The sequence below is a fragment of the Molossus molossus genome, unplaced genomic scaffold, assembly GCF_014108415.1.
Source record: "Molossus molossus isolate mMolMol1 unplaced genomic scaffold, mMolMol1.p scaffold_m16_p_14, whole genome shotgun sequence".
In the NCBI taxonomy this organism is placed as follows: Eukaryota; Metazoa; Chordata; class Mammalia; order Chiroptera; family Molossidae; genus Molossus; species Molossus molossus.
In genome coordinates, this window is record NW_023425349.1 from 1,583,894 (window position 1) to 1,599,360 (window position 15,467).

Below are 15,467 nucleotides of genomic sequence, written 5' to 3' on the forward strand. Positions count from 1 at the left end.
GGTGGAGCCCCATCCTGATGGCCTCTAAGTCTGACATCTCAGCTCCTGCCCTGGGCCTCGGTTTTCTCATCTGTATAGTCGAGTTGCCACACATGCCACACATGCCCGCCTGGCTCACGTAAGACCCTGGCAATGGCCTGATGCCCTGGACCAGTCCCTGTGTCTGAAGCCTTGTCTGCTCAATGCCCCCTCAGAGACTCAGGAGCTGCGTCCAATGGCGCCCCCTAGTGCCCAGTGCTGCGGAGTCTCCTCACCCAGGAGGGTGTGCCTGCACCTCTGTGCTAAGTGCCGGAGGAACCCAATGCAGGTTCAGGACAGGAGGGGTCGGACTGGAGCAGGAGAAAAGTTTCCTTGGCTGCAGGGGAGTCTATGGCAAAGGTGGGTAAGCTCATGAGCAGCCACCCACACAGGGCTGAACCCCTGACATCCACCAGCATCTGCTCAACCTACACCATCTGGGTCACCCTGCCCTACCGGTACAGAAGGGAAGGTCCAGGTCATTCCCTATGCGAGGACGAACATCCTGTTGTGGTGCAGCCCTACGCTTGGGAGGGGCCAGTGAGCACGGGCCGGATGACGGAAGGACCGCCAACTCAGGCACGGAGCTATGGGGTCTGCCTTCCTCTGTGCCCGGTTCTCAGTGGCACGCACGCGTCGAGAAGCCAAGGCCTGGAACTTTTAAGTCCCTGGTTTGGGGGCCCAATGTCAGAAAGCAGAGGCGCCAGGGCGCTGCCCGCCGGCCCCGGCCCACCTTGTTGTTCTGCATGTCCTTGTTGGCTCCGTTCTTCAGCAGCACGACGGCGGCCTCTACGTTGTTCACGGCGGCGGCCCAGTGCAAGGCGGACTTGCCTGTGCGGGAGGCAGAGGGTCAGCGGGGCGCAGCGGGTGGCGGCGGCCCGTCCCTCACAGGCTGAGCTGCAGCCCCGCTTACCCAGGTCGTCCACAGCGTTGACGTCGGCGTGCGAGTTGATGAGATCTTCCAGCATGCCCTCCACGGCCAGGCGGGCGGCCAGGATCAGCGGGGTCGTGCCGTCATGCATGCGGGCGTCCAGGTCTGTGGCTCGGTTCCGGATCAGGATCTGGGCAACAGGGAGGGTCTCAGGCTTGCCAAAGTGGAGCCCAAGGCCCTCCTGGGTCTGTGTGGCCCCAGCAAGGCTGGAAGGCCAGGGAGTGTGGTGGCAGGGAGGGCAGGACTCTGCTGGCTGCTGCTGGGGGGGACGAGGCCAGAGAAGAGGCTGTGTTGCCCACAGACCAGCCCCTTGGTGACAACACTTAGGGGCCAGAACCACACTTAGAACGGCTGAACTCTGCTGAGTCTGGCCGGGCGTGCGGGACAGGGCAGGCAGCCTTCAGATGCTGCCCACTCTGGGTTACAGGCCAGAAAGCTGATCACTGCTTGCTGGTGGGTGAAAAAAGTTGGGCACCGAGCAGTGTGCAGGACTGACCTCGTTCCTGCAAAGGGCCTGTGAGAATTTGTCTCCACGTGCCAAAAAGGCTGCCACTGCACCCGCGGCCAGAGCCTGCCTCCCGGGGCTCGTTTACATTGTTCTCTTTCAACTAATCTCCATTCTGATTTCCGCAGGGAAATGTACTAAAGACTATGGATCAAAAGCTCCATGGTGACTCCCCTGGATTCTGCCCATCTCACCTGCCCAGAGCCTAGGGCCTTGCAGGAAGTGGACCAGTGGGCAGCTTACAGAAGGAGCCTCTGCCAGGGACATTCCCCAGAGACCTAGGCATCCAAATCCCAAATCCACCCCCATCCGGGGCTCCCCAGCTAGGCCAGCTCCCAGGTTTGCAGGCCCCAAGCAGCAGCTCTGAACCCTCCACACCAACACAGGCGACACCTCTGGCCATGCTGGGAGGGAGGAGGTGTGAGGGGCCACTGCAGTGGAGTGGAGCCTGTCTCAGGTCCGAGTGAGGAGGCCCTGCCCCCAGCAGGTCCTCCAGGGCTCATGCTGGACCTTCTCCAGCCTGGCCTCCCTATGAGGACAACTCGAGGGGTTGATGCCCTCCCCAGCCCTGTGCCTCGCTTGGAATAAAGACACCAGCTGTCCCTGGGACTATGCTTGGGTCAGGCTACGCTCTGGGCTCAGAGCTCCGGGGTCCACGTGAACTGAAGCACCGGCCCAGACCAGTAGGGTAGGCGAGCTGCGGGGACAGCCCACCTGGAAGACACCCTGCGCATCGGCTGACACGGCCGCGTGCAGCGGGGTGCGCCCCATGTTGTCCTGGATGTTGGCATCAGCGCTGGCCTCCAGCAGGCGCTTGGCCGCGTCGGAACGTGAGTAGCGGGCAGCCAGGTGCAGGGCGGTCTCGCCGGTGCGATCGGTCTGGTTGTGCAGGCTGGCGCCCTGGTAGATGAAGTCAGAGATGACGGCGGGGGCGTCCTCCTCTTCCTCACTGTTGCCTGTCTCCAGGCCTCCTCCGCTGCAGGAGGCGATCATGAGGGGCGTGAAGCCGTCTGCAGGGAGGACAGGGTGGGCGCAGTCAGGGAGGCAGGCCCCCAGCAGCGGCTCTGGTGGACAGCCTGTGAGGACACGTGGCCCAGCCCGTGGTGGCCCTGCACACTGGGCCTGGGAGCCACCAAACTCTATCTGAGCTTCCCGAGAGACAGAGCCAAGTCCAGTGGCCAGCGGACCGGACCTGTGGGCAATGAGACCTTCTGCTCTGCTCACGACCTGCGGGATCTTTGCTGACACCCTGCCCAGGAAAAGAACGACGTAAAATGCAGTCAGGAAATCAACACTTCAGATACCTCCAAGGACGCATTTTGGGAGAAGAAATCAATTTGCAGGGCAGAGTGGGCGTGGGGAGCCAGCCAGATGAGGACAGAGTGCCCCCCACCCCTATTCAGCTTTCAGAATACTGACCCCAGGGGCTCAGGGAGGAAGGCAGGTGGGCTACGGGGTCAGGAAAGCGCAGGCTACCGAACGTGAGTGACCCCGACTCGAGCCCCTGGCCGGTGCACACCTACCAGGCCCGCGGACGTTGACGTCCATGCAGTCGGCGTCGGCCTCGCCCTGGGGGGGCGTGGGGGCCACGGCAGACACTCGCAGGTCGGCGGCGTCCAGATGTTGTTGGGTCCACTGCCGGTGGTCTGTCTGGTCGTCCAGGTCGGGAAGAACCACTGGCTCCTCGAACTGAAGGGGGCCAAGCAGAGAGCCACGCCACGCCACGTCACGTCAGGCGGGTGGGGAGCGGGGGGCACCCGGGAAGCCCTGGAGCCCCTGACTCACCCGGAACTTCTTGGTCTCCAGGTCCTCATCACCCCACTCGTTCTGATTGTCGTCCATGAGGGCTCCGTCCGAGGAGTTCTTCAGGGGCCTGGGGGTAGGAAGGGGGGGCAAGACTGAGCAGGGCTCCCCAGGAAACCCCGGGGTGGCCTTTGCCGCCTGGCCATGCTCGGTGGGGCTGCAGGGGCCCTGCCTCCCTCACGCCCCCGGGAAGCCACGGCAGCGTCTACTAACTTGAGGCCCACGGAGTCCTCGCCAAGGGGCTCCCGCCGCTTCTTCTTGCTGGCCTCCGACACTTTGAAGCCCTCGGGGAACCAGAGCTGGCCATGCTGCCGCCGGCGCCTGCGGGACAGGAGCACCCCGCAGCCCACGAAGAAGAGCAGGACGAAGGCGGCCAGGGCCACGTACAGGAAGTGCAGCGGCGGGGGCGGCGGCGGCTCCACGGTCTCACCTGCAGGCACAGGGGCCGGCGGTGGGCGCCCGGGCATCAGGCTGCGGCTACTCGGCAGGCTGGTGGCCGGGGGGCGGTGGACTGGCTCTGCAGCTGGGCGCCTCCTCACCCGCTCTCCTCCTCCCCGCCCCCCAAAATAAGGTCATTTCTACGCGATTAATCAGAATTGCAAACTATCGCTAAATTCTCTCCTGCACCAGCCGCGTATCTGGAGGCGGCTTCTACTTTTCTCTCCTTTAAGGAGGAGGATTAGCCAACTTGAAACTGCTGCGCTCACACTGAGCTGTTAAGACAAAGGATTTACAGGGATTTTCGAGATATAAACTTCAACTCTTCACATGACACCGATCAATTCTTCTCTCTCTCTCTCCTTTTTAAAAAGCTGTAATGATTCTGAAATAATACCCAACAAAGAAAAATCGGGGGGAAGGGACGGGGAGGGAAAAAGGCTCCCCCTTTCAGGCGGACGCACCTGTCCCCCGGGCCAACCCCACCAGCAGCTGGTGCTACGTTGGGGAGGAGGTGACGGGCGGCAAGTGACACGAAAGGCCACCGTGTGCCGGAGGGAGAGGGGCCCGACCCCGGGGCGCGGGCGGGGCGCACTCACTCTGCACGGCCTCGATCTTGTAGGGGATGTTCAGGCTGCCCAGTGAGGCGAGCGCCCCCAGGAAGGCGGCCACGTCGGTGGCGCTCTGGAAGCACTGGGAGGACGACTGCACGCACTGCCGGTTGTCTATCTCCAGGTAGACGATGGACCTGGGGGCGCGGGGTCAGGCTCAGCCCAGCCCCCCGTGCCCGCCCAGCACGCCGCCGCTGGGACTGGATGTGGCCCTGGCGGCCTCATCCTGACGGGTCCCCGAGAAGACACATGCTCCAGAACTCAAGGAGGGGGCAGCCGGGGGCAGCAGGGAGCAGGGTTTGGACAGGAACAACCCTGCAGGAGGACGGTGCCCCTCAAAGTGCCCACCCACCCCGGGTCTGCTACCCACTGTGGTTCCCTTGGGTGACAAAAACACCCCTTTTCCTCATCTCAACAGGACAAAGATTTCAAGCCCGCTCCTCTCCTGGGAGCTGGCCCCAGGCCCAAGGGCATGGACCTGGGGGTCGAGAGCCCGGGGTGGGTGGGAACACTGCTCTACCTCTTGCCTGTGGCAGCCCCTAGAAGTGCCAGGTCCTGGCAGAACCTCGGTCTCTTTTACCATCAGGCAAGGGAGACAGCGCTCAAGGGGCAGCCCAGAGGGTCGCGCGGGGCCTGGCCTGTGCGTGGCGGCTCACTCACCCGCGGATGTCCATGGGGTCCAGCTCCCTGCGCCAGCGCCCGCCTTCGCTGCCCGGGAGCAGCGCGGCCTTCACCTGGCCGAGCAGGGCCCCCGGCGCGGCCCAGCCGTCCACGGAGCGCTTGATGGGGTGCTTGCGCAGCTCCTCCTCGTGGCCGTAGTAGGGGAAGATCATCTGCTGGCCGTTGGCGTCTCGCTTGAAGACCACGTTGGTGTGCAGCAGGCGGCTGAGCTCCCGCAGGAAGTGGAAGGAGTCGTTGCGCAGCTGCTCGGGCGGCATGAGCACCACCACCACCAGCGTGCCGACCGCCAGCCGCTCCGGCACGTGCTCCGCGCAGTCCAGCCCGTCCCACTCGCACTCCGCACTGTTGCAGCCCTGGTCGCAGTGCCCGTCGCTGAAGTGGTCCTTGCAGTACTGGTCGTACAGCGGGCTGCGGGCACAGCGCGGGCTCAGGCCTCCCCGCACCCCAGCCCGGGCCCACCGGGTGTCCCGCCCCACGCTGCTCGGCCTCGAGCTCCAGGGGCCCTCCTCCCCCGCTCCGTGGGCACCACGCGGAGGCACGGCCCCGCCGCCCGTACTTGCACTGGCCGTCTGCGCGCTGGCAGTCGAAGCCGTCGAACAGGCAGCCGGCCGAGTTGCACTGGCTGTCGCAGCGGCCGTTGCTGAAGTACTTCCAGCACTCCAGCGACTGCGTGCAGTTCTGCCACGGGTCGTTGAAGTTGAGGGAGCAGTCGCCGCCGTCCCAGCCGCACGCGTGGTTGTTGCACTGCAGGCTGCAGACCTTGTTGCCGGCCTCCTCGCGGCACTCGGGGAGCTCGCAGGCCTCCTCGATCTGCGGCGGCGTGATGTCCAGGCCCACGCCGCCCCGGAAGCTGTAGTCCAGGATGTGGCACAGCAGCCCGTTGAACTTGGCGGGACACACGCAGCGGTAGAACGGGCTCTCGGCCGTGGGCTCGCAGGTGCCCTGGTTGTAGCATGGGTTGCTGCCCACACAGGGGCTGCTGGCTGGGAACTGGCACTCGGGGCCCGTGAAGGAGCCCAGGCACAGGCAGGTGGGGCTGCGTGGGCCCGAGATGCAGGTGCCGCCGTTCAGGCACCGCAGGCTGCCGCAGGTGCGCGCGTCGTTCTCGCACGTGGCACCCTCGAAGCCCTGCCGGAGAGGACAGCTCAGGGGAGTCAGAGCGGACTGGTTCCCCAGACACCATGGGACCTGGCCAGGCCCCCACCCAGGAGAGGGGCCGGCAGCCTTCCCCTGGGCAGCAAAACCCTTTAAGGAGATATTCTGTGAACATAAACAGCTCAGGGGTTTGCAGGGAGGGAGAGAGGATGCACAGGTGGAAGACGGGGTGTTTTTAGGGCACTGAGAACCCCCACACAATGCTGAGTGGACGTGTCACATACACTGTGCATGGTAAGAACCCAAAGCATGCAGCACAGCCCGGGGAGCGGCCCTGACACCCTGGGGAACACTATGGACTTGAGTTAGCAACAATGTATCATGTCAGCTCGTCAATAGCAACAATGTCAATAGTAACTCTGGACCACAGAAAGCAAGATGCCAATAACAGGAACTTGGGAGTATGGTGGGGAGGGGAGAACGGGAACGCTACTTTCTGCACAATTTTTCTGTAAATCTAAAACTGCTGCCCCGGCTGGTGGGGTTCAACTGTTACCAGGGAGCCCTCCCACGCCCACCCCAGCAGCTGCGCCTACCGCCGGGCATTTGCAGATGAACCCACGGGCGGTGTTGGCGGCCACGGCACAGGTGCCACCATTCTTGCAAGGCCTCCCTTTGCAACCGTTGATGACGGACTCACAGCGGCGCCCTGGGGACGAGAGGGGGTGTGAGGCCCGCCCGGCCCAGCCCCAGTGCCGCCTGCCAGGCCCCTGCACTCACCCGTGTGGCCCGGGCGACACTCGCAGTGGAAGTCATTGACGCGCTGCACGCAGTTCTGGGTGCCGCGGGCGTCGCAGGGGTTGGAGAGACACTCGTTGACGTCGCCCTCGCAGCGCTCGCCCACAAAGCCGGGCAGGCAGGTGCAGCTGTAGCCGCCCACCTGGTCCACACAGGTGCCGTTGTTAAAGCACTTGGGGCCGCGGGAGATGGGGTCGATGGGGGGGTTGCAGTCATCCATGTTGATCTCACAGTGCACCCCTGCAAGGGTGTGGGTACGTCAGGGGCCTGTGCTGGCCGCAGGCTGCCCCCGCTCTCCCCCACCCCCAGGAACCCCTGAACAAGTGGTGAGGACGGGGACCACGCAGATGCTCAGGAGAGACGGGAGGCTGGCACAGACGGGCTGCCGCGTGCAAGCAGCCTGGTCGGGCTCCCCATCAGCCCTGCACCTGCCTGTTGCCCTCATGATGTTCTGGCTGGGTCCAGGTTGCCTTGGCCAGCCACAGGGTGCCCGACTGCCCACTTGCTCCTGGATCTCAGCCCTGGGGGTGAGGAGCCTTACCCTGGGTGCCCCGGGGACAGGAACACTTGTACGTATTGGTGAGGTCGATGCAGGTGCCCCCGTTCTGGCACGGGTGGGACAGGCACTCGTTGATCTCCTCGGAGCAGTTCACCCCGTGGTAGCCTGCCACGCACTGTGGAGGGACAGGTAAGGGACGGAGGGCTGTGGCTCAGTTTGTAGCTGGGGCGCGACCTGCCACCCCTGACAAAGCCACACAAGCTGCCCTCTCGCCTAGTGAAGCTTTGGGTTCCTCACATGTGGCTGAGCCAGAGGCAGACTCTTGTCCAGCTGAGCCTGAGAAGGCTCTGGTGCTGAGAGTCACTGCCCAGGGCAAGGGCCAGACTCCCCAACTCCTGGGATAGATGTGGGGGTCTCGGCGTGGATGTCAGATGAGCAAGGGAAAAAGAACCGTACTGGAGGGGAAACCCTGTCCATGTATTTTTCTTCTTCCAGCCCCCTGCCCAGGACACCTCCTCCAGGCAATCTTCCCTGATTACCCTGGCTCTCCCTTAACGGGACTGAAAGGTGTCTGCATCTGCTGGGTTTAGTCTTCCTTCCTGCGCTGGCTCCCAGCCCAGAACCAAGCACTGAATGACACACCAGACACCCTCTCTGGGACACCCCACCTCGCAGGAGTAGCCGCCGGGGTAGTCAGTGCAGGTGGCCCCGTTCTGGCAGGGGCTGGGCGAGCACTCGTCCACCTGGTCCTCGCAGTAGCTGCCCGTGTAGCCCGGCTGGCAGCGGCAGTGGTGCGTGTTGCCTGCATCCATGCAGAGGCCCCCGTTCCGGCACAGACGGGTCACATCGACACCTGCAGGGGGCGCGGTGGCAGGGAGCGTGAGGCCTGGGCTTCCCTCCTGGGGGACGGCCGCCAGGGAGACCGGGCTGGGCAGAGACACGCGGGCTACCTCGCTGCCGTGCGGCCGCCTCGCAGGACACGCTGGGCACGTCGCAGTAGAGGCCGGTCCAGCCGCTGTGACACTCGCAGTGGTACAGGACGTTGGTCTGCCAACACTTGCCGCCGTTCTTACAGGGCGCAGAGTCACACCAGCGCACGAGGTTCTGGGGACAGCAGGCCGGCACTCAGCCCACCCGGCCGTGCGGAACCCACGCCAGAGCCTCGCGCCCCACCCCACACAGGTGGAAACGGAGGCCCGTGGGCCCTGGGGAGGGGCAGGGCTCGCTCTCTCTCTCTCTCTCTCTGGGCCCTCAACAAATCCAGACCACCACTCCTTGAAGTCAACCATTTTGCTGGGAGTTTTTATAACTGACATTTTCTGTGAAAGTCTCCCAGCAAGATCAACCTTGAACACTTTATAGTTCCTATAAGTACACCGGCGTTTAACAATCTTTCCCCAAACTACCTAACTTCGCTCTCACTCCACCGCTCTCTGCGACCCGACCTGGACGGCCGCCCGGCAAGCCAGGCTCCCAGGAGCACTGACCGAGGCCACCCTGCCCTCTGAGCCTGGCTCGTCCCTCCTGGGGCCGGCTGGAGCGGGCCCAGCCGGCTGCTATGATGTGCCACAGGCGGGCCCCACGCAGCCACCTCCGGCCAGGCGCCTGCAGCTCACGCCCTCACCTGGCAGTTGAGGCCGGTGTAGCCCAGCGGGCAGGTGCACTTGTAGGTGCCATAGCTGTCTTGGCAGGTGCCGCCGTGCAGGCAGGGTCGTGAGTCACACTCGTTGATGTCGTGCTCGCAGTAGCTGCCCGTGAAGCCAGGCAGACACAGGCAGGTGAAGGAGTTGATGCCATCCACACAGGTGCCACCGTTGAAGCAGGAGCTGGAGGCGGGAAGGCAGCGGGGAGGTGACTAGGGTGCAGGACCCCGCCCAAGCAGGCACCTCCAAGCTGGCATCTCCTCCTCGGCTCAGACTGTGCCCACGGGGTCTGACGGCCCCAACAGGCCACAAGCAGCCTGACTGGCCTCAGGAGGCCCATGACACAAGGGCCAGGGGCCTCAGACTCTCGGCCCACATCACGGCCCCTCTCTTCCTTTGTCTCCCTTGTGACGCATCCTGAGAGGAGCTTTCTCACACACACAGGTTAAGATCCAAACTAGAGAGAAGCCAAAAGCTGTACAGAAAATGTAGAAGATAATCAGGTCAGGAAACAGGAAAGAGGACATTTAATGTTGAGCTTCCCGGCAGCCAAGGCAAAAAGGTAAACAAGATGGGTTACAAGCCCTCTTTGTCTAAAAGGAGGCACACCAGTTCTTCACCATCAGGGTTCTGGTTCCTTCCTCGTCAGCTGACAATGGCCCTCTTAGAGGGAACGCTGCAGTCCAATGCCTGACCCAACTCGGCTAGCTCCGAGGTGGCAGGCGGACACCTGCTTGGTGGGCCAGCTTGCCAGCCACCGTGCGTGGCCTGCACGGCCCATTTCCCTCCAGGCCTCAGCCCAGGCGTGGCGAGCCTGTCCGGGGCCGTGGCTCCACCCACCTCTCTGTGCAGTCCGGCGTGTTGTTCTCACAGTGGATCCCACTGAAGCCCGCGGGGCAGGTGCACGTGTAGCTGGCCACGCAGTCGGTGCAGTTGGCGCCATGACGGCACGGGTTGCTGGCGCACTCGTTGATGTCCTCCTCACAGAAGGCGCCCTGGAAGCCGGCCAGGCAGTCGCAATAGGCCATGTTGACGCCGTCTGTGCAGGAGCCGCCGTTGTGGCAGGGGTCTGGGGAGGGACAGGAGGGCAGGCCTGAGCGGGGGGCAGGGTGAAGGCCAAAGATCGCTCCTCGTGGGCCGTGACCAGGACCAACAGGAGCCACAGGGCCAGTAGCTACTGGAACCGACCGGGAGCTGTCGGATGGGATAGAAGCTGGGCGGTCTTGCTCCGGAGCCTTCTGGAACCACCCGAAATCATGTCACTCGGTCCACGCGAGGCCCGAAGTGACGCTGTGTACGCAGCTGCCACCTCTCCAGCATCAACCCGGCTCCCTCCCGGCCTATGCCCCGCTGGACAGAGCGGGGTTGGCCTCTCTGGGCGTGGCAGCGGGCATGGCCACCGCCACACCCACCCTCCCACTGGACCCCATCAAGCTCCCTGCCGTCTCAGAGGTGAGCAGGGGGCCGGTCACTCACTCGGCCGGCAGTCGTCGATGTCCGTCTCGCAGTTGCGCCCCGTGTAGCCCGCCCGGCAGTGACAGCGGTAGCCGCCGTTGGTGTTCTGGCAGGAGGCGCCGTGGCGGCACGGGCTCTTCACGCACTCGTTGATGTCCACCTCGCAGGTCTGCCCTGGTGGGGGGATTGTCACTTCAGCCCCACTCCAGGTCTCTTCCCTGTCCACCCAGGTCTAGGGGGTGTTCTCGACCCCAGGGTGGCCCTTGGGGACACCAAGGAAGAAAGGAAGGGCAAGGTCGGTTCTGTCTCTAGGGCCCCCCTACCCTTGCCGGTGGCTCAGAATCCCCTAGCTCATCTCCAGAGATGGGGAGCTCACTCCCTGCCATCCTGGAGCCCCCGAGCCCCCGGGGACCTCCTCCGTGTCCCAGTCCCTCCTGGAACTCTGCAGGCTGGCCTCACCCTGCCAGCCCCCGGGGCAGACGCAAGAGAAGCTCTCGTAGTCCTCAGAGGCCTTGCACTCGCCACTGTTTCTGCAGGGGCTGGGAGTGCACGGGGCCAGCACCACCTCGCACGTGGCTCCTACGGAAGAGGGTTAGATGTCGAGACCCCGGGAGCCCTGACCCAGAGGGTCAACGCCCCTGGGCATCCACAGGCCACCGTGGCCACTACCTGCTGGTCCTTCCACTGTCCGAGCACACTGGGCTGGACCCGAGGGGGCAAATGGGCCGCACTTAGGCCCCGTGTGAGCTTCCGGCGGAGTCAGACCGAACTGGGGGACAAACCAGATGAATGCCTGGCCCCCCAGGGGCTTCTGGGCACAGCCTGGGCCTCGCGAGGGGCGCCTGGCAATAAGGACCGGCGACCTCTCCACAGCCAGGGGCCGCGGGCCTGCTTCCAGCCTCTCCGGTCACAGGCAGGAAGTGCCCGTCAAGGGAGGCCACTCCGCAAAGGGTGTGACAGCAGGGATAAGCCACCCCTGGCAGGGACCGTGCCAGCCTCAGCCCTGACACATCCTCCTCATCGGGGGGCACCGGGCGGCGGCAGGACCTCGGGCCGGAGCAGGGAGCCTGGCCGGAGCCCCGCGCACACCGGGCGCCGCTCTCCCCACGAGCCCCGAGGAGCTTTCCTGTTTACGGCCCGTGGGGCCGATTCCCGAGGAAGCGAGGAAGCGTTATCTTCCTCGTCCCCCATTATCTCCCTGGCCTGCCGGCCGATTTTCCAGGGCCTTTCTTTCTTTCGGTTTCCACGGTGACCTGGGCAGGCAGGAAATTCGCCAGAGTTTCCGACAATTGTGCGAAGGGAAGCAGGAAGCGGGCAGACGGGAAGCAGGTCAGCGCAGGCCGGCTCCGCCCCGCCAGGCCCTGCACCTCGATAGCGACCTGCCTGCCGCAAGGGGCCGGGGCGCGCCCGGGCGTGGAGCCCTGGGCGGCCACCGGGGCTTCCTCGCTGATTCGGGAGAGAAAGTCCAGGTCCCTCGCTCTGGTCAAAGAAAACACTGCTCTGGCCTCAGGCAGCCTGATGTCATGGGAACCACAGGCGCGGCCCCGCCCCTCCCTGCCTGCTAGGCCAGGCTGTCTCAGGGTTCCCAGGGCCCACCAGGGTCCGGGGACAGCACCCTCGGCCTCCTCTGTGGAGCCCAGTGGCTGTGGACTTTTGATTTTTAACTCTTGACATAATCCTTCCAGGGAAGAGACGTTTCCTGTGATCCCCTTGGCCGAGACAAGGACAGAGGCTGGGACACCCAGGGAATAGTCTCCCGCCTCTGCTCAGTGGGACAGAGGCTCCTTGTTCCCTATACAGAGGGCCTGCCGTCAAAGCAACCGCGCCTGCCCGACCATGGGAAGGCTGCCCGGTCCCAGGGCCACGGCGGCGTGCACCCCGGTGGTGGAGGCTGACAACCCAGGGGCTGCCCCCCCCCCGCCGGCCCCCCTCATCTGCTGCTGAGGAGTCTCCTCCTGAACAGGCTTGCCAGCTCAGAGAGTTGGGGCGTACGGATACTAAAACGTTCTCCCAGGCACCCTGCATTTTTGTGGGCTCATCTGGCAAGGACGCCCGCAGAGCAAGGCCAAAGGCAGCTGGCCCAAGGCTCACCGCACAAAGCAGAACCTTTAAGACTGGCTGTCATGAAACCCAGGCCCGGCCAGGCCCAGGAAAGACACCCTCAGCCACCTCACCCCTCCGAGGCCCCGCCCTCGCCCCGCAGGCCCCGCCCACCCCCACAGTGCCCTCACCTGTGTAGGGCAGCGGGCAGTTACACTTATACCCGGCCACGTCATCGATGCACGTGCCCTGGTTCAGACATGGGTTGGAGGCACATTCGTTGATGTTGGTCTGGCAGTTGGGGCCTGGAGAGGGGACAGCAGTCACTGCATCTGTCCCCCTGCACTGGGCCCTGGGTCTGGAGCCAACGCCCCAGGGTCTGTACTGCCCCCACCCACTCACCGCTGAAGCCTTCCCGGCAGGTGCACACGTAGCCGCTGGTCATGTCTTTGCAGGTGCCACCGTTGACACAAGGGTTCGAAGCACACTCGTTGTTGTTGACGTCACAGTTCGCTCCGCTCCACCCAGGGTCACAGTCACATTTGTACCTGTAGAGGTGACCACGCTGCAGCTCGGGCGGCCGAGCGTGCGGGCCTGGGCTGTGGGCGTTCCCAGCTCTAACCCTCCTCGCCCCCTGGCACGGAGGCGGCGGTGCCCCCAACCCCAGTCCTTTAAGTGAAGCCGCAGCACTCACCCAGCCCAAGACGCGGGCCACGGTTTGCTCACAGGGCGGGGATCAGAAGACTCCCCACCCCTGGCTGTGTGGCCTTGAACACAGGGCTTACTCTCTCTGTGCAAACGAGGGCCCAGGGTCTCTGCCCACCTCAACGGCCCCGTCTAGACAGCGGGCTGGGCACAGAGCGGGCGTCAGGAGCGACCTCCTGTTTCTTCCCTGCACCCTGATACTTCTGATACCAAATGGGGCTCAGGCCCACAAGACCGCCCCACATCGGACGACAATCACACGCCCCAGGTGGTCCCCTGTATTTCCGATCAACCATCCATACACAGGGGTTCCCACAACCCCCTCGAGTTTGGTCGTTTGCTAGAACTGCTTGCAGAAGTCAGGGGAAGAGTCACTTAGTAGATTAGTGACTTATTACAAAAGGTTCAACTTGTCACCAGCCAATGGGAGAGATGCACAGGGCACGGGCTGGGGGAGGGGGAGGAGGGCCCACCCTCTGCAGGCGGCCACCCCCCCACCGCAGTGCGTTCCCGGCCTGGGCGCCCTGGGACCCCGTCAGAGAGCGGCGAGAGGCTGCCCAGCCCCGACAGGCTGCGCCACCGGCTCCTCCACACTCCGCAGGTTGGGACTGCAAGGTGCCACCTGCTAACGACAGGCTCGGTCCCTGGCACCCAGCCCCCACCCTTCGGTTACCTTAGCCACCTCGTCCCCTAACAGAACATGCTCCTTCCACTTTTACAGACCCGAGGAGCTGCTGCAGGAGCCAGGACAAAACCCGAAACGCTCACTTCTCGTCACACCTCAGAAACCACAGACACACCGGCTGCAGCTGCGGCACGGCGTCTGGGGGGTCACTGAAGACCGGTCTCCGGGGACAGGACGGTGGCTGTGACGACACATGCCCACAGCAACACAGAACTCGGGGAAGCGCTGGGCACAGACCAGGGCTGAGCAGGTGCCATGTGGGCACAGAGAGCATATCCATCCTCAGGCACCGTCACCCCTGCCCGGCCCAGGGCCAACATCTGGCCTGCTCCCTGCCAGCCACCATGCAAGGCGGCCTTCCTGGGGGCACAGCTCACGTGGATACAGCATGGAGGGGTGGACGGCCCCGCGCCCCGCGCCCCGTACCCGTTGAGGCTGTCCCGGCAGGCCCCGTGGATACAGGGGTTGCTGCTGCACTCGTCGACCTCGGACAGGCATGTGGGGTCGTGGTAGCCCTCGGGGCAGCGGCAGGTGAAGCTGTTGATGCCGTCCTCACAGGTGCCCCCGTTGTGACAGGGGCTGCCGGCACACTCATCGATGTTGACGTTGCACATGCTCCCTGCAGACAGGGCGAGAGGGGCTCAGCTCCCGTGCCCGCCCCTCCCAAGGGGGCCAGGACAGGAAGGGCTTGGCAAGAAAGTTCTGGCCCCAAGTCTGTTTCCCGCCCGTTAAACCGGGGATAACCATCCCCTCCACCTGGCTCTTCGAGGTGTGCACTGGCCAGGCAGGCATTGTACACGACAGTGTCCCATACGTCACCAGCCAGCCTGGCCCAGCGCTGTCCCTCCCAGAGGCCCCAGGGCACAGCCAGCACGATCCCTCTGCCCGAGGGGACACCGAAGGCCCAGAGAGCCAGGGGGCAGACGGGGGCAGCAGAGGCCGGCAGGGCCTTGGGCCCTGGCTGTTCTCGGCCTGCTGGGCTGCCTGGAGCTGGCTGGAGCCCCAGTCCCACCACGGTCTCTGCCAAGGCTGGGCCCTGGGGCCACTGCTGACCTTGACTTTAGAGTGTAGCCTTAGCCCCTCGGGGGGACAGAGCCCCGTGAAGTCCCTGGCCCCCTGGGCCGCTCACCTGTGTAGCCCGGCTCACACGCACACTCGTAGCCGTCGATCTTGTCTAGACAGGTGCCCGAGTCGCAGGGGTTGCTGGCACAGTCGTCCAGGTTGATCTCACAGTTGGGTCCTGCGGGGTGGGGGACGCATGGCGGTCAGCTCCGGAAACCCCCAGCCCCGCCCCCTGCCGAGCCCCAACCAGGCACCTGTGGTCCCCTTGAGGCAGAGGCAGAGGTAGGCGTTGTCACGGTCCTGGCAGGTGCCCCCGTGCTGGCAAGGCTGGCTGTGGCACTCGTTGATGTTGGTCTCGCAGTGGTGGCCCGTGTAGCCCGGCCAGCACAGGCAGGTGAAGGCGGCGACGCCGTCCTTGCAGGACCCGTAATGGCAGGGGTCGGGGTCACACTCATCGATGTCCACCTCGCAGTGGGGCCCCGTGTAGCCTACGGGAGG

At 64.5% G+C, this 15,467-nt stretch overlaps 1 protein-coding gene across 2 annotated transcripts in view; it reads right to left on the bottom strand.

The window, feature by feature from the left end:
• Positions 1-15,467, bottom strand: part of NOTCH1 (notch receptor 1) — a 44,007-nt gene that overhangs the window by 3,555 nt on the left and 24,985 nt on the right. For both annotated transcript variants that reach the window (XM_036260387.1, XM_036260386.1), the window contains exons 11-33: positions 15,224-15,457; positions 15,037-15,147; positions 14,334-14,526; positions 12,920-13,065; positions 12,709-12,822; positions 10,937-11,056; positions 10,499-10,651; positions 9,863-10,091; positions 9,004-9,205; positions 8,330-8,483; positions 8,048-8,232; positions 7,422-7,554; positions 6,863-7,120; positions 6,679-6,791; positions 5,544-6,115; positions 4,967-5,395; positions 4,295-4,443; positions 3,471-3,687; positions 3,240-3,327; positions 2,978-3,143; positions 2,169-2,464; positions 932-1,079; positions 752-849 (exon numbers count right to left, since the gene is read on the bottom strand). In XM_036260387.1, the coding sequence (XP_036116280.1) occupies positions 752-849; positions 932-1,079; positions 2,169-2,464; positions 2,978-3,143; positions 3,240-3,327; positions 3,471-3,687; positions 4,295-4,443; positions 4,967-5,395; positions 5,544-6,115; positions 6,679-6,791; positions 6,863-7,120; positions 7,422-7,554; positions 8,048-8,232; positions 8,330-8,483; positions 9,004-9,205; positions 9,863-10,091; positions 10,499-10,651; positions 10,937-11,056; positions 12,709-12,822; positions 12,920-13,065; positions 14,334-14,526; positions 15,037-15,147; positions 15,224-15,457 (4,508 nt within the window). The remainder of the gene's footprint in view (positions 1-751; positions 850-931; positions 1,080-2,168; positions 2,465-2,977; positions 3,144-3,239; positions 3,328-3,470; positions 3,688-4,294; positions 4,444-4,966; positions 5,396-5,543; positions 6,116-6,678; positions 6,792-6,862; positions 7,121-7,421; positions 7,555-8,047; positions 8,233-8,329; positions 8,484-9,003; positions 9,206-9,862; positions 10,092-10,498; positions 10,652-10,936; positions 11,057-12,708; positions 12,823-12,919; positions 13,066-14,333; positions 14,527-15,036; positions 15,148-15,223; positions 15,458-15,467) is intronic.